The 20,745-nt window shown below is 39.1% G+C and overlaps 1 protein-coding gene across 4 annotated transcripts in view; it reads right to left on the minus strand.

Annotated features, from left to right (window-relative positions):
- The window catches only part of fndc3a (fibronectin type III domain containing 3A), a 196,854-nt gene that overhangs the window by 26,032 nt on the left and 150,077 nt on the right, over positions 1 to 20,745 (minus strand). For all 4 annotated transcript variants that reach the window (XM_048540247.2, XM_048540250.2, XM_048540249.2 and 1 more), the window contains 8 exons: positions 19,876 to 20,014; positions 18,277 to 18,345; positions 12,887 to 13,005; positions 12,595 to 12,700; positions 10,778 to 10,953; positions 9,971 to 10,084; positions 7,424 to 7,573; positions 3,208 to 3,491 (listed from right to left, as the gene is read on the minus strand). In XM_048540247.2, coding sequence (XP_048396204.1) covers positions 3,208 to 3,491; positions 7,424 to 7,573; positions 9,971 to 10,084; positions 10,778 to 10,953; positions 12,595 to 12,700; positions 12,887 to 13,005; positions 18,277 to 18,345; positions 19,876 to 20,014 — 1,157 coding nt within the window. The remainder of the gene's footprint in view (positions 1 to 3,207; positions 3,492 to 7,423; positions 7,574 to 9,970; positions 10,085 to 10,777; positions 10,954 to 12,594; positions 12,701 to 12,886; positions 13,006 to 18,276; positions 18,346 to 19,875; positions 20,015 to 20,745) is intronic.

Consider the following 20,745-nt stretch of genomic DNA (forward strand, 5'->3'; position numbering starts at 1 on the left):
GGGTGGATAGAGTGGATGGTCAGAATGGACATGTCAACTACAGGGCATAGGTTTAAGATGAGAGGAGAAAGCTGAAAGGAGATGTGTGAACCAAGTATTTTTTGCATGCAAGGTGTTAGATGCCTGGAACACACTGACAAGGGAGGTAGTAGAAGAAGCAACATTTATGAGGTAATTAGACAAACACAGAAACAGGCAGGGAACAGGGGTATACACATCACGTTTAGGCAGATGGCTTTAGCTTAGAAAGGCATTATGGTTAACACAGACAAGGTTGGCTGAAGGACCTGTTCCTATGTTGTATTGTCCGCTGTTCAAGTGTACACAGCAAGATAAATTACTACTTACCACAGTGAGACGAGTGATTGCTTTTGGCGAAGTGTAGTTAATTTCAGTTTGCATAGTTGCAGAAATACAGTATGCAACAAAAGTTTTTTATAGATATTTTTTGAAAAAGTGCTTGGGTTTCAAACTAGTGGCATATGGGTGTTGGTCTATTTGATCATCATGGAACCATAGAATCCCTACAATGTGGGAATACGCCTTTCAGCTCAACAAGTCCACACTGACCCTCGGAGCATCCCACCCATACCCATCCCCCTATAACCCACCTAATCTACTCATCTTTGAACACTATGGTCAAACCACCTAGATGGCACATCTTTAGACTATGGGAAGAAACTGGAGCATCCGGAGGAAACCCACACAGACTCGGGGAGAATGTGCAAAATCCACACAAACAGTTGCCCGAGGGTGGAATTGACCCCGGGTCCCTGGCGCTGTGAGGTGGCAGTGCTAATCACTTAGCTACCGTGCTGCCCTTGAACTTCGCCCCCCCCCCCAGGCGGGCTCAAACCACCAACCTTTTGGTTAACAGCCAAATGCGCTAACCAATTGTGCCACAGAGACTGGCTACCATCTATTTGTGCTACAGGTTTAAAAATCAACTGGTTCAATCTTTTTGGAACCAAAATTTTAAACCAATACATGGCTCCTGCAGTGTAAATGGTAGTTTGATTGCATTGGAAGACTTTTTTGGTGCTGTGAGGCTGCCATGCTAACTACTGAGCTACTGTTTCATATTTTACCCTATCCCTGTAACCTTGCAGTTAGCATGGCCACTCCACCTAACTTTCACATCTTTGGATTGTGGGAGGAAACTGGGCCACTCGGAGAAAGCCCATGCAGACACAGGGAGAATCTGCAAATTCCACACAGCCGGTCACACAAGGGTGCAATTGAACCCTTTAAGACAATATGACTGGGCTCAGATGCCATTTCAGTTTTTCCAACAAAAAGATTGTTCAGAACAGTTAAGGGAAAAAGTTAACTCAGTGAAAGAATTTAGTTTGTGAAATTTCCACAGTAGGACTGTTACGTTAGCAATTTGTATTGTTTATTAAAAGCTGAACAGTTCTAAGATCTCAATTGTGTGAATATTCCAGGGAAAAGACCACATAGCTTAGAATTGGAACCGAGAAGACCTACAGATTGAATAGGGAAAGATGTGTCTCTGGTTTTTGAGTACCTATAAAATGACTGTCTGAGTGGATGGGAATTTGTTTTGCTACAATTTTAGAAACCTTTTAAACTGGAGAACAAACTTCTGTTTAATTGTTAAAATCAAATATGTAATCTGCATTACTGGTATTTCAGCCCCCGATTTTAAAAAAAAGGAACAAAACAAAATGACTTCCGCCATGCCAGATTTTATTCTGTATTTTGCTTGTGCAGTAGTAACATTAGTTGTGATCGTAACAAGTGATGGCTCCTTTGGAGTTCAGTTCTTTGAAATTAAGACAGATCTGTGCCTCTTTTCAAGAGATGTGTATGTGGAGGTGCTTGATATAAAACAGGTATGTTGTAGCAGAGTTTACTGTACAGATTTTGACAATGGCTTTGAATGTTACTAAGAGTTTTCTGGGAGTGAAAGATATCACACTGGACTGTTTAAAATACTTGACAATGGCCAAACTCAGAGAATTAGTGAATAAATTGAAGCTAGAACCAAGAACTCAAGTAGAATTACAAGAGAAACCTGAACGTGAGACGCAAGAATTAGCTGGGATATGGTTAGTGAAAAGTCTTGAGTTAAAAGAAAAACAGAAGGATAAAACAACGGAACAGGACATAGAGTTAAGAGGAGTTAAATTGGAATGACAGAACAAAGAAACAGTAGCTCAGTAGTTAGCATGGCAGCCTCACAGCACCAAGAACTTGGGTTCAATTGCACCCTTGTGTGACCGGCTGTGTGGAATTTGCAGATTCTCCCTGTGTCTGCATGGGCTTTCTCCGAGTGGCCCAGTTTCCTCCCACAATCCAAAGATGTGAAAGTTAGGTGGAGTGGCCATGCTAACTGCAAGGTTACAGGGATAGGGTAAAAAGGCAAGTCTGGGTCAGATGCTCTTCAAAGTGTGAACTGGATGGGCCGAAATGCCCGTTTCCAAACTGTAGTGGCTCTAAAAATAGACAAATGGAGAGTGAGGGAAGAAGAAAGATTAATTTGAAAGGAGTTACAATTAAAACTAAAATAACTTAAGCTCTAAAGAGACAGGGAAATTAGAGAATATGACTTAGCTATAGAAAAGCAAATGAAAAAGCTTGAGAATGATTCTGATTCCAATTAAGAATCTAACAAGGAATCTATACTTCAGTGCTGAATTTTACTGAGGTTAAAGTCCAAAAGACATTTCTCCTCATTTGATAGCTGGTTAGACAGACGAAATGGCCAAAAGAGGTTTACACCCCTAAAATGTTTTGGCAGGTACGGTTATAGCTCAGCAAAAATCAGCAAGTGTGTTATGTTAACATGTGAATACGAATGACAGGGAGGACATAGTGAGAAAAGTAGATTTATGGTTAAAAAAAATAACAAAAAAGGGAAAATATAACAAAAAAAGGGAGTGATACAAATATCTCGGTACAATTATTGAATCAATCAGAAATTGAAAACTGTAAAGTTCAAATCAGATTGTAAAATGCAAGTACTTAGAAGTTTAGATAACGTAACATTTCATCTTCCAAATTAACTATCAAAATTGCTTACAAGGACTGTTACAGACTCTTAAAAAGGTTTATAAAAACAAACACTGGCTTCAACAGTTGCAGACTAAAACCTAACTTAAACCACAGTGGGACACCTCTTGGCATATAATCAAACAATGTAGAGTAACTAAGTACGACCTGAATCCTTGGAATCCAACATACCTGTATGTTGTATCTGGCTGCAGATTTCGAATGATATGGTTAATCGTCCTGTCTACTGTTATTGGCTGCTTGTCACCAAAGTCTATACTGTAGTTTGTGATTTCAGAACCATTATTGCGTGGCTCTTCCCACTGTATGGCAAGACAAGTTGAAGGGGAGTTAAGTGCCATATCAAGTTCGTCTTCATCCATTATTTGCAGAAAACTTACAGCAGCTGGAACAGATGGTGGAGTCATGCACACAACCACATCACTGAAAGGACCTGCACCAGCAACATTCAACGCCTGGAAAGAGAGGTTTGAAAGTTAATAACATGCAACATACAATACTCTTAAAGGCTGTTTGGCTTTTAACTCACAAAAAAAACTTTATTTTCCCTTTTAACATCCATTATTATATTTTGATACTTGTTCAGTTCTTAATAATGTGCTGTGAATCACTGACATTAAGACATAGCAGTTCACTCCAGTTAATGGTTACAAACTCAATTAGTATAATTGAGAACAACACTTAATTACTTCAGTTCTATAAAAAACTTATTTACATTCAAAACTGTAGGGATTTAATGTAAAACATAACAAAGAATAAGAGGTAGTGGCTGAAATGTAGAAAATACTTAATATTCATTGGAAGATTATGTCTGGGTGTTAGCCAGTACTGAATAGGATGCACCCAGGTTCAGCAAGTTCAATATTGTTTAGAGTATTATAATTTATGATCTGGCTTCGATGCAGAACTTCCAGAATAGCAGCTAACTACATGCTGCAGTGACATTGGAGAAGTCACCTTAGAATTTTCAAACAAAATAGTGCAGAGGACTACGGCAGATGTAACTTAATGCAACAACACAGAAAAAAACAACTCAATATGGTGTTAAAATAACAAAAGGTAAGCGATTTAGAACATAGAATATAGAACAACACAGGCCCTTTGGCCCATGATGTTGTGCCGAACTTTTACCCTAAACCTATCTAACCTCCAACCTTACCTTATACTATCATCCATTTGCCTATCTAATAGCCGCGTAAATGCCCCTAATGAGGTCCACTCCACTAACTGCTCCGGTAATGTATTCCACGCCCCTACCACTCTCTGAATAAAGGGCCTACCTCTGACGTCTCCCCTATATCTACCTTCACTCACTTTAAAACTATGCCCCCTCGTAATAGCTACTTCCACCCAAGGAAAAAGTCTCTGGCTATCCACTTTTTCTATACCTCTGATCATTTTGTACACCTCAATCAGGTCAACTCTCATCCTTCATCATTCTAAACAGAAAAGGCTAGCTCTTTCAACCTTTCCTCATAAGACCTTCCCTCCATTCCAGACAACATCCTGGTAAATCTCCTCTTAACCTTTTCCAACACTTCCACATCGTTCCTGTAATGAGGCGACCAGAACGGGACACAATACGCCAGGTGTGGCCGAACCAGGGTTTTGTATAGCTGGAGCATAACCTCATAGCTATTGGACTCAATCCCTTTATTAATGAAAGCTAACACACCATATGCCTTCTTAACAACTCTATCCACCTGGGTGGCAGCTTTCAGCGAACTGTGGGCAATGAACTCCAAGATCCCTCTGCTTGTCCACACTGCCAAGAATCTTTCTGTTGACCTTGTATTCTGCTTTCAAGTTTGTCCTTCCAAAATTAATCACCTCACACTTTTCAGGGTTAAACTCGATCTGTCACTTCTCAGCCCAGCTCTGCATCCTATCAATGTCCCTTTGTAACCTAGAACAGCCCTCCGCACTATCCACAACTCAATCCACCTTCGTATCATCTGCGAACTTACTAATCCACCCTTTCACTCCTACATCCAAATCATTTGCAAAAATCACAAATAGAATAATACCCAGAACAGATCCTTGTGGTACACCACGCAGGTTTATCTATGTGGATTTGTTGGTAAATGTATCCATAAGATGCCGAGAAATATTACTTCAAGTCAACAGGCCATTGGGGCTATACAGTCCAAGCAATAATCAGTTACAGGAAATTATGAAGAGACTGTACAGTACCAAGGTCAAACTACATCATGAGTACAATGCCCAGTTTGATTTGCTGGACACAAGGCGAAACATTCCACTATCAGAGGTTACGGAGGACACTCATGAAGCTGACATCTAGCGTTTGAGATCTGAGGCAGGAGGAATAACTACAATAATGTGGGCTGTTCTACTTGGAAACAAAGTGCCTGAAATATTTCAAAGTTACTGAAAATGGCAAAGGGATTGGAAAAGATTGACTGGTGTCATGAATGGGTGGTAGGTGGTAGAAGGTAGAAAAATCAACCTAAATAGTGTATAGAAATTCCAGAATAAACCATTTTGACAACAGAACAGTTGTTCTGAGAATATAATGAAGGATCCCTGCGCATCAGCGCACACTGGTTAAAGGTTATATAGTTTACTGGGATGGAGACTGAATAAAGTCCATTTAAAAATTCAACATTCACTGCAAGAGAATCTTAGTATCTCTACTGAGGATGTATCTTGGGAATAACTAAGAAATTGACTGAAAACAGCACTTTATATTGGAATAGATTTGGGCATATAAACAATACTGAATTTAAAATGCTTATTGCTTATCATTATTTGAATTCAGGAACTCGATACAAATTGACATTTTCTGCAAATATGATCAGACTCAAAGGGAAAAAAAGGAAGTTCAGGAACTGAGAGTCAGATAAAACATCTCAGAAATACAATGAGTGAAAATGAATATGATCAAAGTGTAAAGCATTGTACATAGGAACAAAAATGGAATGACCCCTGTGAACAATGCTGAAACAATGGTGAGGTGAAAGAGATCATTAGCCTTTGTAAATTTGACTCTCAGGCTGCAGAGTGCACTGATTGGAGTACATCCAGGTACTATGTCCAGTTCTGGTCACACAGGGGGTCTGTAGGGGTTGGAAGCAGTGCAGAAAAGAACCAGAAAACTGACTCCTGGTGTTAGAGTTATGGACAATGTGCAGAAACCTATTCTGAGGAAGAGTCAAACCTCACTCGAAAAGTTAAATCTCTTTCTCTCTAAAGATGGTACGAATCTGAAAATTGTTTCCAGTACTCTGTCTTTACATTGATGCTGAAAACTGGGTTTTTCAGTCTTAAAATGAAGCACATAATATATGAAATCAAATAGGAAAAGAGAAATCTGTTATTTTAGTTTTATGTAATTTAAAAGACCACAAGTTCAAAGCATTAAAAAGCAAGTTAATTATAGAACAGAAAGTTCTGCTTCACACAAATAGCAATATTTGAAAAGGGGTCCTAGGATGTCTATTTTCCTCAGCAAATGAGAAGTATGTTATGCAGTAACTCCTTAATGTCATCAGCATTTTTAAAATATATTTAGTAACTCTTTTGAAGCAAAGGACATTAAGAAAAAGGCAATTAACTTTTTTCATTTAAGCTAGGTTTTTCAAAGGCAGATTTAGTACTGATGCATCTTATCTTGGAATTATTCCAACAAGCAAAGACAGATTTCACAGTCGCAATTATGAAATTTAAATTCCACCAGCTGCCATTGTGGGAGTTGAATTCTTATCCTCAGGGCACTGGCCTGGGCATATGGATTACTAGTACAGTGATATTACCACTATGACACCATCTCCCACACCTTAACCTATACTTTATATTCACATCAATGCCAGTTTAAATTCTATGTGCACATAACCTGCTTGTCCTCAGCACATCCTCAGGTTCTATACCTGTACCTCTGAAATCTTTCAGAAAAGATCCATAGCGATGTGGCTGGGCTTGGAGGGTTTGAGCTAGAGGACGGAGTTGAATAGGCTGGAGCATTTTTCCCTTGAGCATCACAGACTGATGGGTAACCTTGTAGAGGTTTATAAAATCATGACAGGCATAGATAGGATGAATAGCAAAGGTCTTTTTCCGAGGGTAAGGGAGTCCAAAACTGGAGGATGAGCGAGGAAAGATCCAAAAGGAAGCCGAGGAGCAACTTTTCATGCAGGGGGTGGTGCTGCTTTGGAACAAGCTGCCAGAGGACGTGGTGGAGGCAGCTAAATCACATTTCAAAGCTGTCTTGATGGGTACATAAACAGGAAGGATTTAAGAAGGATATGGGGCAAATGCTGGCAGATGGGATGAGATCAGGGCAGGATATCTGGTTGGCATGGACAAATTAGACCAAAGGATCTGTTTCCGTGCTGTATAACTGTACCATTCTAAATAGTTTCGCAATTACCTGCACTCTACAGAAGTATGTAGTGGCTGGCAAAAGCCCCTTCACTTCAAAATTTAGACCAGGGCCACAATAACATATTTGCATGACACCTTCCACAACTCCCCATTCCAGCCTGTACTCTGTCACATCAGCACCATTACCAGCTGGGGTCTGCAAGAACAAAATGAAGTATATAAATATGTAAGGTATTTCTGAATGTCAAACAGCACAAAAAAGCATAGCAAACAACTTAGGTCGCAAAGTTGAGTTTACTCTACTCAAATTTTCTGGACATGATGCATTCTAGCTAGCAGCAGCCACTAGTAGAAGCTGCCTCTTTTGGAAAAAAAAAATCCTTAGTCAAACAAGCCTTTTGACAGTCGAGGCAGTCACAGTCAGCACTCCTCCCTGCTATCTCCCATTCTTTCCAGTATTTAGCAAAAACCACCTGGAAATTGTATTCTTCAGAACATTAAATGATGGTCAACAGATGCTTACTACAATCATATGCTGAGACCCAAGTTCTAAATTGTCGCGATCCTTGGACCTCTTTGAAATAGAGATCATTTTATTTGGCGTTTAAAAGCTTAAACTAATTTCTAGGCCAAGAGCTCTGAGGTGACTGATTTATTGTCATGTGTATTTCAGAGAAAAGCTTTGTTTATGAAAGGTATAGGCAGCTCACATGCAGGCAAAGGATGTCCAGATCAAAAAGACACAGAGGCTTATAGGTTACATTGCAAGTTACATTATTTGAGACTAGAGTCCATTCAACAGCCTGATAACAGCTGGACAGAAGCTATTTCTGAGCCTGTTCATGTGTATTCAGGCTTCTGTACCTTCTGCTTGACAGAAGAGGTTGTAAGTGGTCATTACAGGGGTGCAATGGGTCTTTCATGATGTTGGCAGCCTTTCTGCGGCAGCAAGCCATGTAAATAGAGTCCATGGATGGAAGGTTGACTTCCGTGATGGTCAGGGCTGTACATACAACCTGCTGTAGTTTCTTACTGTCCTGGGCAGAGCAGTTGTTGTACCAGACCGTCATGCATCCGGACAGTGTGCTTTCAATGGTGCATCTGTAGAGGTTTGTTAGGGACCTGACCGACATGCCAAATTTCCTGAGCTGCCTGAGGAAGAAGAGGTGTTGTTGTGCCTTTTTCACCGTCACATTTACCTGGGAAGTGCAGGACAGGTCGTCTTTCATCATCACTCTGAGGTACTTGATGCTCTTCACGCTCTCAACTTCATTTCCTTTGATGCAGATGGACGCGTGTTCTCCTCCTTTCTTTCTGGAGCTGATGATCAGTTCCTTAGTTTTGCCGACGGTGAGAGGCAGATTGTTTTCATTGCACCATGCCCTCTACCTTCTGTATTTTGACTCATCGTTGTTGGATATCTGTCCCACCGCGGTGGTGTCACCAGCAAACTTGTAGATGGCATTCACTGTAGAGGTCTCCAGTGTTCAGCATTAATTTGGGGGTTGTGGTTGCAGTTGCAGTTACCCATCCTTACTGATTGTGGCCTATGTGGATCCATTACAGAGTGTGGTGCCAAGGCCAAGATCATGGAGTTCTGAGATCAGCCTGGAGGGGATAATGGTAGTGAAGGTGGAGCTGTAGTCAATGAACAGGAGTCTGATGTAGGTGCCTTTGTTGTCCAGATGTTCCAGGGATGAGTGCAGGGCTAGGGATATGGCATCCTCTGTGTACCAGTTATGTCGGTAGGCAAAGTGGAGGAGATCGAGGCAGTCTGGGAGACTGCACTTGAAGCTGGCCATGACCAGCCTCTCAAAGGACTTCATGACTATTCAAGTCAGAGCCGCTGGGCAGTAGTCATTAAGGCACACTGCATGTGTTTTCTTGGGTACGGGGAAGATGGTGATCTTTTTGAAGCAGATAGGGATTTCAGCTTGTAGGAGGGAGAGTTTGAAGATGTCAGAGAATACCTGCACCAGTTGGTCTGCACAAGAACTGAGTGCACAGCCAGGGACACCGTCCGGGCCCATTTCATTCCTCAGTTTGATCCCGGGAAGACAACCTACTTCTGAAGAGGTGATAGAGGGAACAGCTGTGCCAGGGGCTTTCGGGGCAGGCATCACCACGTCAGTGGTATTCTGTCAAAGTGAACATAGAAGGCATCGTACGTGTCAGGTAGGGACTTGTCTTTGTCCGCCATCTTACATACTCAGTTTGTAGCCTGTAATGTCATTTAGTCCTTGTCATAGACAGCGGGAGTCTGTCTGATAGGTCTGGGCCTCTAATTTCGTCCAGTACTGCCTCCTGGTGTCCCCGATGGCTTTGAGGAGTTGATATCTGGATTTTCTGTATTGGTCCAGGTCATCCAACTTGAATGCTGCACACCTGTCTTCAGTAGGGAGTGGGAGGTGCTTTATCTTCAGGTATGACTCGGAGCCTGAATACAACTTTCCTACAACTTTCAGAAGTTGTTTACAGTAACTGATCTTTACTCTGAAGATATACACACTCAAATGATCCAATTAATACTGAAATAAAAAGGACTTAATTTTTGCTGCCAGACTGATAAGGCAAAAGGAGACATAATACATACTGTCCAGCTGACATGTACGCAGGTGGCTGTTTTACACACAAGTTGTGGAACTTTACATTGATCAGGACATCCTGCAGCTGTACAAATTTCACATTTTTCTGAATGAGGACCATACTGTGTGAAAAAAACAATAATTATTTGGACTGCACAACTTTTGTTAAAATATGCAAGATATTTAATTCCAAAATGTTAAGCTTAACTGAGAAGTTTAGAAATAGAACTCATGTCGACTGTGGATTGATCAACCCACACTTCATGATAAAGAACAAGTTATTTCCCACTCAAACAGCTCTAAAATGTAACAAGCGATTCACAAATTGCTTCCTTTATGATAACCTGTTTTTGTAATCTTGGTGTCTTCTAAAATTACTGAATTACTACTCAGTACCAATTCTTGACAACCCTACCTTCTCTATCACAAAACTGATAGACACTTTTCCTTCCTCCTGCACCAACTCATTTGTATCCCTGTTTCCATTAACCATAGGAACAAACAAAAGAATGAACTATCATATTTATCCCATAACTATCACTACTGAAGAAGTATTTGAACACTACGGCTGCTGCATCCTAAATGTCATTACAGAAAATAATTATTTCAAAAATAACTAAATTATAAGTTTGAGCCTGTAGGAGGCAATGTCATGTGAAGAGCTACACCAATCTAACAATAGATTACTGTGTAGAACAATGTTTCTCAAAGAACTAAACAATGTTACAACAGCAACATAAATATGGCAGGACCATGTGCACCTTTACACTTATATTTGACATTACAGTGAGTTTTCCATAATCTTGACACCTTACCCCTGCTTTGTTTGCAGCCCGAAGTCGAAAACTGTATATCTTTCCTGGAAGCAGGGTGCTGACTGTACATTCTGTGTCAGGTCCCTGGTACACCTCCTTGGGTTCGGTCAGGTCTGATGCAGACATTTCCAGTCTATAACCGATTATGGGAGAACCGCCAATTATAGGAGGTTGGCCTAATGAGACAAATCAAGCTTGTACACTTTCGAGTGAAACAACTTACATTTACATAGTACTTTTAGCATAGTAAAATACCCCAAGACTTCACAACAGCATTATCAAACAAAGTACAACTAATCCATATAGGGAACTGTTGCAAATTGACAATGAACATTGGAATTTTAAGATGCCATCTATGGTCTTTTGAAATGAAATGCCTCATTGAGCTGATAAGCTTGAATAACCTAGACATAATGAAATCCAAGATGGGCAATTTGTGTAATTCCTTGTTGTTGTGATCAAATTCCTGAGGAATTTAGTATAGTGTTCATATTAATTTTAGTGAGTACAGGTATAATACAGACATTGACATATTGTTTTACAATTTTTATATAATCACTAAACTGCTAAAGTCTCAAATACACATCCAAAGTACATAAGCAAGGTAAAAAGTAAACATGAACAGGAGATAAAAGTAATATGAAAAATTCATTTCCACATTTTATTTTACACTGAAGGAACCAAAGGATATTTGCTTCTGCAGGAAAGTAGAGTCAATACATAAATTCACACATGGTCTTGTTCCTTTTTTTAAGAGTTGTGTATCAGCTGTCAGTAGAATTAAATATTCAACAGAAATTATTGTACTTGAAAAATAGTTTTAAATGATGAGCAACTTAAAACTAAGTAGACAGAGAAAGAAGATTCAGATAAACGTACTTGTCTTTCTTCTTTTAAAATGAGGAAGGATTATTCTTGGATACGTTAAGTCAGTTTTAGCCACTACCAGCTTTAAGACTAATTAAAACATTTACATAATTTAAGCAATATTTATGCAATGGGTCCAGATGGAAATATCCTGCATGCCAATTTGTTGCTTTGGAAGGAATGTAGATGCTTGAAGCTCATTGTGCTGTTTTAGAACTTCAAATGTCAAACATGTTTATGGTATCCTGATTAACATATACCAAAACCAGCTTGAGATTTTTTAAAAACCAAAAGAACTGCTGAAGTTGCTTCCAAGCTACAGTGCTGACAAAAAGTGAGTTAAAGTACTTAAATCTCAAAGCACTCTGCTATTATTTAGTATAGGTAGACATTTATTTTAATAACAACAAAGACTTAGAGGACTTAATATTAGGCACTAAAGAAAGACAAAGAATTAAGGATGCTGTAGATCTGAAACAAAAATGGAAATTGCTGGAGAAGCTCAGCAGGTCTGGCTGCTTCAGTGGGGTGAAAACTGTTAACATTTTGAGTTTGGTGATACTTCATCAGAGCAGTAATACTACTAGCATTAGGCAACTGGAGAATTCTTTATGAATGATATACTTGCAGTTTTGGATTACAAATTTAGAAACATCTATTCAAATAATGTATTTACAAAAAGTAAAATGAGAAAACAAATTTTTGAAGAATTTTAAACAATTTTTAAGAATTGTTAGCTAAGCAAGGTTCTAATAAAGATGCTCCACCAAGAAAAACTCAATTTCTGTTGAGTATATGAATCAGTGTGGAACAAGAATGATCAGCAGCTATGTACTTAAGCACGTATCAACATAAAAATTAATTCTAATCACTGGGCTAAACTCATTCTATACAATCAACTTCACAAACATACTTACATTTTCAGCAGTCTAGTGACAAATGGCTCTTACCCCAGCGTAACTGTATTTCTCTTGCCCGTGCTTTACCGACAAGTCTTGGTGGTTGGCAAGGACCAGGGGGAACTGCTGGTGTCTGCACTAGTAATGTTTCTGAGACCTGGGAAAGATATACATCACTAAAATTTGTGATCCCGCTAATATGATTTCTTATAAGATTTTCCAAAAATTATTCTTAAAAGCAAATTAACAAATTTACACTACAATTCCTAACATTGTAATAAAATGAGTTAAAAATCCAGCAAAGGGATACTTATGTGGCCAGTATGATAAGTCTCAACATTACCGGACTCTGCCCTCCTTCACTGACGCAGTAAACTCTCAACTGGTAGACACAGCCAGGATTAAGGTGGTCACACACATGTTCTCTGGTAGCTCCACTATAAACTACATCCCATGTGTTTCCTAAAAAGTTTATTAGAAATAGGTTATGATTCGATCTTCTAATAGCCGTGTCACCAGTTAGCAAATTTCTTACAATAAGCAGCTGTATATTTTTGTCAGAAAAGTTATAATTGTGTTTGTTTTTTGATAGTAGTTTAATACTTATTATTTTGGACATTTGGACTTTAAAACAGAGGTTAAAGGGATTTTGGTTTTAGTTCAGCAAAGGTGACTTTTCTACAACTGGCACCTCCCTCCACCCCTCAAAAAAAGAGGTAAGAAAGTCAGCCTTGAACTGAAAAGGGTGCACCAGAAAAGGAATGGGTATTAAAACTGTAGCAACAGAACAAGTGCAGCATTTTTGCTTGGAACTTACTAAGGGAGAGGTGACTCAGGCAGACAAGAAAATTATTTTTCAACAACTGACAAACAGAATCATACTACTAAAGATTATGAATATTTTATTTCAAGGAGAGATACTCCTTTATTCTTCTAATTAAGGAGGTACACCAGTAAAGATACTGAGACACACTGGAACAAACCAGTTGCTGATGCTTGCTGACAATGCCATTTATCCTGTAGTGGGCTTAGTAAATTGAAGTATACATGGAGTTTAGGAACTGGTCCCATTATAACGGAGTTGCATTAAAGAGTGACTTAGTAAATGAAGTATTTGTAGTTGGGATAGTGCTGCATATCCCTACAGAAGGAAGTGATTTTGCCCTGGTAAATTACTGTCTGTTTCAAACATAAAGGCCTCATCAAGATTGTATAAACACTAGCAAAAGCAAAAGAAACCGCTTTGCTACAGGAGGAATATCCTGCTTTCTTCTTGGCTGAGGTTTAATCAAACCTCAGGGCAATAGAATTAGGCAGGAAGAGGATGAGTTTACCAAAGAAAAGAGAGGACATGGAAATCCAGTGATCTGACACTATTTTGAAAATTTAAATAATGTCAAAGGAAAACAGAATGAGGCTGACAAATTTACTCCGTCTTCTTTATCAGAAATGCAACAGATGAACCCTGAATTGTGACATGGTTCCAGCGGCTGTGGTGTGGTTCCAGGACATGGCTGGACCTGGGTATCTGATGGCAGAGGCTGAGCAGGTCGCAGACTAAGGGATGGACTTTGTGGCTTTGATTTTCTGGTGGACAGAATTCACGGCATAAATGTGGGAGTGACCTGGACGTTTCCTGTTCTTTTACTTCTGCTATTGTTTTTAATTCTGTCTTATGCATACTAAGATTGCACCAGAAAATGGGGACTTTGTACACTTTTCATTGTATTCCTGTATTGCTGTACTATGGTACACAGGACAGTAAATCCAGAGCATCTGAATTGACAGAGCTGTGACAAACTGCCCACTCAACAACTGAACCAACATCAATACCTAAATATTATTATTAAAAATACAAATGCTGATAAGGAAATGGAGTCCATCTCAAATACCAGCCAATGGTTATTAGCAGCAGTCCATCAGGTATTAGTTCCACTTCAATACTGTAATTAAATTTTATAAATGTCTGATGAAATTCCAATGATGGGCCACTTAAGGATTAGGAAAACGCAGGCTAAAATACGAATTTTTATTTGGCCAGGATTGCATTAGGTTTCGGTTAAATTTTACCAAACATGTCAGGTAGTGGGGAGACTCTAACCATCAGTTAAACTCACTCCTTTAATTCTGATAGCAGCTTTCAAAACAAACCATTTCACAGGGCCTTGATAAATTGTAGAAGGCAATACCTAACACCAAATGGGCAAATCTGCATCTTTTCAACAATTATGGATATTTTTACGAGATCTCCTAGGCCACTATCTCTGGGGAAAATTACGGCAAAAATAGTAACAGAAAAGTTGGTTCAATTTAATGTTTAAACAAGATACAGATTGTCCAAAGAAATACAATCAGATCAACATTTAAACTTAATATCAAAATATTCATAGAAATAGTGAATAGTTTGGGAAGAATAAAACAATTTTTACATCTTCAGAATATCTCAAGGAGCAATAGAAAAATGGTACCAAATTATGATGACAGTTTCTTGTCAGGAATGTCCTAATTCCCTTGGCACTGCTTCTCATTAAGGATACTTCTACTGCATTAAAAAGGCTACATGTTCGAAGGCTATACAAACAGGAGGTCAGAGGACCGACCCTTTAAATTCATAACTAAAACACAGCAACTGCATTTCTGAATTAAGTGTCAAATTTCCAAGAAAAACTAACCAAAGCATTCAAGGTGACCAAAGTGCTCAAAAAACAATGGAAACTACAGCAAATAAAAAGACCAAAGCTTGGAACAGTCCGCAAAATGCAACGTGTTATTACTACTATCTGTTTTTGGGGAACAATTTTGAAAGCAAGTATCTCTGGACCTTATCAGTTCAAAAAGAAACTCAAAGACGTGAATTGTATCATGAATATTTCAGATAGGAGGCGGAAAAAAATAATCAGCATGTGTGTAGTATTAATAGGTCAAAGGGATAGATTTACTAGGAAGATTGTAAGAACATAAATGTATTTACAGTGGTGAAAGAAATGGGGATTGAATGAATATCAGAATGATTTGAGAAAGAATTAGAAATTGAAAATTCACAGACTGACCCTCCAGTGGATAATGGATAATAGAACAGATAGGTGTGTGTGTTAGTCAAAAATAATCCCTTTGCACACAACCCACAGAAGTTAACCCAAGTGAGGGAAGAGATTAAATTTATGATGGACAATGACTGTATTGGATTATGTAATAGTAACTCAAGCTTGCCTATTGTGATTAAGCTATCGTGATTAGAAAGACAGGGTACTGATTATCGTGGCAAAGGAAAATTCATACCTAATTCCACAATTAGAAGATTGTGGGGGAGGACTGGTGAAGCATGACATATCACAAAAGTTGGCTCTTTAATGAGATACTGGACCTCGTCCAAAGAAATACTAGCTTGCATAAGGTGGATGAACTTTATTGATGTGAAGTTATGCTGTTTGGAATGATAAATTCTCCAGAAACTTTTCCATGATTAACCAACAGGGTCAATGAAATATTATGCAACTTTGTTGAATATAATTGATACTATGGTTGTATTCAGTCAAACTTGGGAAGATGGTTTACACCACACAAACACACTATATGATAGGAGTTGATCCTATCACAAACTCCACTCAAAACTGAATTTGCCAAAGCAAAAGTGGAATTACCACTAAGAGTGGTGGTGGGGGTGGGGGCAATGGTCCAACGTCTGAGGAGGTGGAGGTGAGAGGCAGATCAGATCTGGAGTGAGCAGGGGGTGGGCTGATGATGCTGTAGTTGGGAGTGTAATGTAAATAAGAAGTCAGTTGAATATTTACTCAGGAGGCTGTATATTTACTTCATTTCATCAGAACTGTCTGAAATCTCTGATTTTAAGGGATGCTTTTGAAAGGTTCCAAGAATATTGAAAATACCAACAGAATCTTCAATTTCCTTGGCAATTCCTACAGAATGGGCTGTGATGGGAATTCTGCAGGGTCCCTGTGCATGATCAAAATCTATGCTGGGCTAACAACTATCTGGCCACTGGAAAATATGGGCTAATAACTACATAACTCATTTCTTCTTCAAGAGCAGACCTCAAAATGCACTGGAACAATAATATTTTGCATATGAATTCTTTTGTTCATCAAGCTGAATGGTGTCAGTCCCAAAGGTAAAGCTCCTAAATCAGGGTGATATTTCTCAGATCAGAAAACTACTTCCTTCTATGACAGCATGACAATTTAGCCACTAAGGCCTCAAGCCTATTTTACCATTCTTTTAGACCACGATAATTTGCACATCATCACCATTTACATGTTTTTGCTGTATAATCCTTAACAACTTAACAAAAATCTATTGATCTTAGTTCGGTCAATTTTGATTTCCCTAGCATCCACATTTTTTTCCAAGTAACCTACAGTACAGTAAAGGAGAGGGGATGTAGAAAAGAGAAAACTGGAAACATTAAAAAAGTTAAAATATACATTAAGAAAGCCCTTTGAGCCTGCTCTGCCATTCAATATGTCCACGGCTGATCATCTGACTCAGAACATTTTTTCCATTTTGCCACAAAGCCTTTGATCCCTTGAGAACTAGGACTATACCACCTTTTGAAAACATCCAACAGCTTGGCTTCAACAGTTTTCTGTGGAAGAGAATTCCACAAGCTCACTAGTCTCCGGGTGAATTTCTCTTCATCTCAGTCCTAAATGGCCTACTTTGTATTCTTAGACTGACTCCTGGTTCTGGGCTGCCTGGTCATTGGGAACATCATTCGTGTATTTACCCTGTGTAGTCCTGTTAGAATTTTACAGGTTTTGGTGAGATCACCCCCTCATTCTTCTAAAGTCCAGTGAATATAGTCCAGATACAATCCAATCTCTCTTCACGTCAGTCCTGCTACCCCAAAAGTCAGTCTAGTAAACCCCTGTGCACTACCTCCACCGCCAGAGCATCCTTTCTCAGATGAAGAGACCAAAATAGCACACAATATTCCAGAGGTGATCTCACCAAGGCCCTGTTCAATTGCGCTCCTACTCCTGTACTGAAATCCTCTCACTATGAAAGCCAAAATACCATGTGCCTAGCTTCACTGCCTACTGTAACCGCATGATTACTTCCAGTGACTGGTATACAAGGACACCCAGGTCTTGTTGTACCTCCCCTTTGTCCAATCTATTGCCATTCAGATAATTATCCTCATATTTTTGCTACCAAAAAGTGGATAATCTCAGATTCGTCCACCTTACACTTCATCTGAGTGTTCCAAATTTTCAGTATCCTTTGCATAGAAGAAAACTGCTGCACATTTTTACTTTTAACTTATCTGGTGTTAAACTCAAAGATTAAAGTTCAACATCACATTATTTAGCAGAAAAAGCTCTGGTTTTTTTCAAGGCTGCATTCTGTGTCTACTAGCTGAAATATTGCTGGTAATGTTTATACATGTACCGTGTTAAGTAAATCAGCCTACAATGTTATGGAAAAGACTATTCACTCAAACTATGATAAGGAATATAAGATCACATGTTGTCTTCCATAGTACCAAATCAATATACATGAAGTACAGTTTCTTTCTGAGACAGATGTATATATTCAGATATACACGCGCACAATCATCACAATGTGTCACCACCTCCCCTTCTTCACGGACTATGTGCCCGAATCACCATTTCCAAGTTTTCCTGAGGTGCCTGATATTTATGAGGCAAATCAAACACATATGCCAAAATACAAATTCAAAGAAAATCTATGCTGAATTTGACAATGTCTTACCATTTGCACCAACTGACATCTCAACCACATACTTTGTAATTGCTGATCCTCCATGGTCCTTCGGTGGATCTGGAAGAGAAGAACTGAACTAATGATGACAAGGTCAGACACTTAATTTTGTAAGCACAGATACACTAAGAAAGTTGGGTTAGTTATAAGAATTTGATAGCGCTGTATGTATTTTACATTTCTTGGTAGTTGATTTCATGTACAGTGGAACCTCAATTATGATCTAGAACGTAGGGCCTAAAAGGACAATGGAAGCAGATTTGATGATTTTTTAAAATCATTCATGGCATGAAGGTATCGCTGACTGGGCCAGCATTTACTGTCAATCGCTAATTGGCTAGAGGGCAGTTAAAAGTTAACCACATTGCTTCAGTATGCAGTCATATGTAGGCCCAATCAGGTAAGAATGACAGTTTCCATCCCTAGAGGACCTTAGTCAACAGTATGTGTGTTTTTTTTGACAATCAACAATGGATTTGTGGTCTTCATTGGACTCCCAATTCAAGATTTTAATTGAATTCAAATTCCATCTGTTTTTGTGGAATTTGAACCTGGATCCCCAAAACGTTAAAGTTAATGGGAACTGCAGATGCTGAAGAATCTGAGATAACAAAGCGTGGAGCTGGATGAATACAGCAGGCCAAGCAGCATCTTAGGAGCACAAAAGCTGATGTTTTGGGCCTAGACACTTCATTTTTTTTTCTCTGAAGAAGGGTTTAGGTCATAAACATCAGCTTTTGTGCTTCTAAGATGCTGCTTGGCTTGCTGTGTTCTTCCAGCTCCACGCTTTGTTATCGCCAAAACATTATCTGGGTCTCTAGATTGACAGTCCAGCTGTTATACCACTGGGCTGTCACTCCCCATTTAGCAGTCCTCCATCTGCAGAGGTCCACATCTACCAGAAAGACCAATAGAATCTGGAAAAGTTGATTTGTCAGTTATCTTCTTTAAGCAATCTCTCTATGTATTTCCTGCAACTTCAACTTTTGGAACTCCAAAGACTTGCAGCCTGCCAAACGTGCATCTTCTGTGATGCACAGGGGTGAACAATTGTGGGAGAATGCCTACACTTCCAAGAATCCTGTCAGCTCTTGCAGCAATTTATTATTTAAATATCTGGCAATACATTTCAAAACATTTCTACTCAATAACACATTTAAATAGGCAAACTCTATTTTAATTTTAAAGACTACAGCTCCCTGAAATGATTCCATGTTGATTTATGATAGGACTACTCCATATTCTACATGCTGTCAGTTCTCACTTGAGAAATCACAGAGTGTCAGGAGAGTATTCTGACCAGTTCACTGAGGCCTCGGAAAGCCAGTATAGAGTTCTAAGCCAGTGTAATGGGAAGGGGTGGAAACAACCAATAGATCAAGTGCTCCATTGGATGTGATCTTGTTAGTAGAAGCTGAACATCATATGGTAGTACTGCTGAAGAGGAGTGAAGACTAGTGGATATGGATAAGCATTTGGAGATTTAATTATAGCCAAGACGGCCCATTCTCTTTTGGTGGATTTTCAAGGTTCCACTGTGTCTGACGGAATCAGTTATTAATCCACAGTTAATCCGAGTAAGCATCATACCCCATATAATTTTAAAATTCTGAGCATGAACTTTCCCCTTCACCGAAGGTTTAGATGGTGATCCAGGTTCGTCTGCACAGGTGGTAAACTCCATGGCTTCACCAGGATTGCTCTTCCCTTCTGAATTGTATGCAATTACCTGCAACATACAATATTCTATTAAGTGACCATGGGAACAAAGTCTGTCATTTAACCAGTCACATGAAGGGGCATTTCATTTGAGAATGTTCTCACTTATGTTATCTCATAGGTTTTCACATATGTTCTTCTGCTTTCAGGATACTTTTCAAAATACTGAGGCATTTCCTCTTGGATTTTCACTCTCCAGAAAGGGCATAATAGGCCAGCACTGGATTTTTACTTCTACACAATGATTCCCCTGTATGTTGAATTTAAACCTTCCTCAGAGCATATTTTAAAATTATTACCCAACATTTCCCATAATCTTTTGTCATGAGCCATATGTTTTAAGCAGCTTCACCCTGGCACACATATAACCCAGGGCTGAGGAGAATCAGTGGCAATGCTGCTTTTGAATCTGTTACCAGGCAGGCCCAATTTGCACAATTTCAATTCTTCCCCATTGCTGCTTCCCAATAACCCAAAGGAAATGCAATTCACACCTTCTCAATTATGTTTCCACGCAGTATCTGGTGATCTGGTGCGCAAAATACATGGCAAAAATCTCTCACTGTCTCCCAACAAGCACCATACAAGGCTTTAAAAATCAAATAATATTAAATAGTGGCAGTGGAGGATCAAGTGAGGGAGGTTGTGATATATTAGAGACAGAACAAGCCAAGGTGTCAAGGTAGCTGTACAGGAACTGATAAGGCCAGACGTTACAAAAATAATAAGACAACAGAATTA

The sequence above is a fragment of the Stegostoma tigrinum genome, chromosome 12 (genome assembly GCF_030684315.1).
Source record: "Stegostoma tigrinum isolate sSteTig4 chromosome 12, sSteTig4.hap1, whole genome shotgun sequence".
NCBI classification, from domain to species: Eukaryota; Metazoa; Chordata; class Chondrichthyes; order Orectolobiformes; family Stegostomatidae; genus Stegostoma; species Stegostoma tigrinum.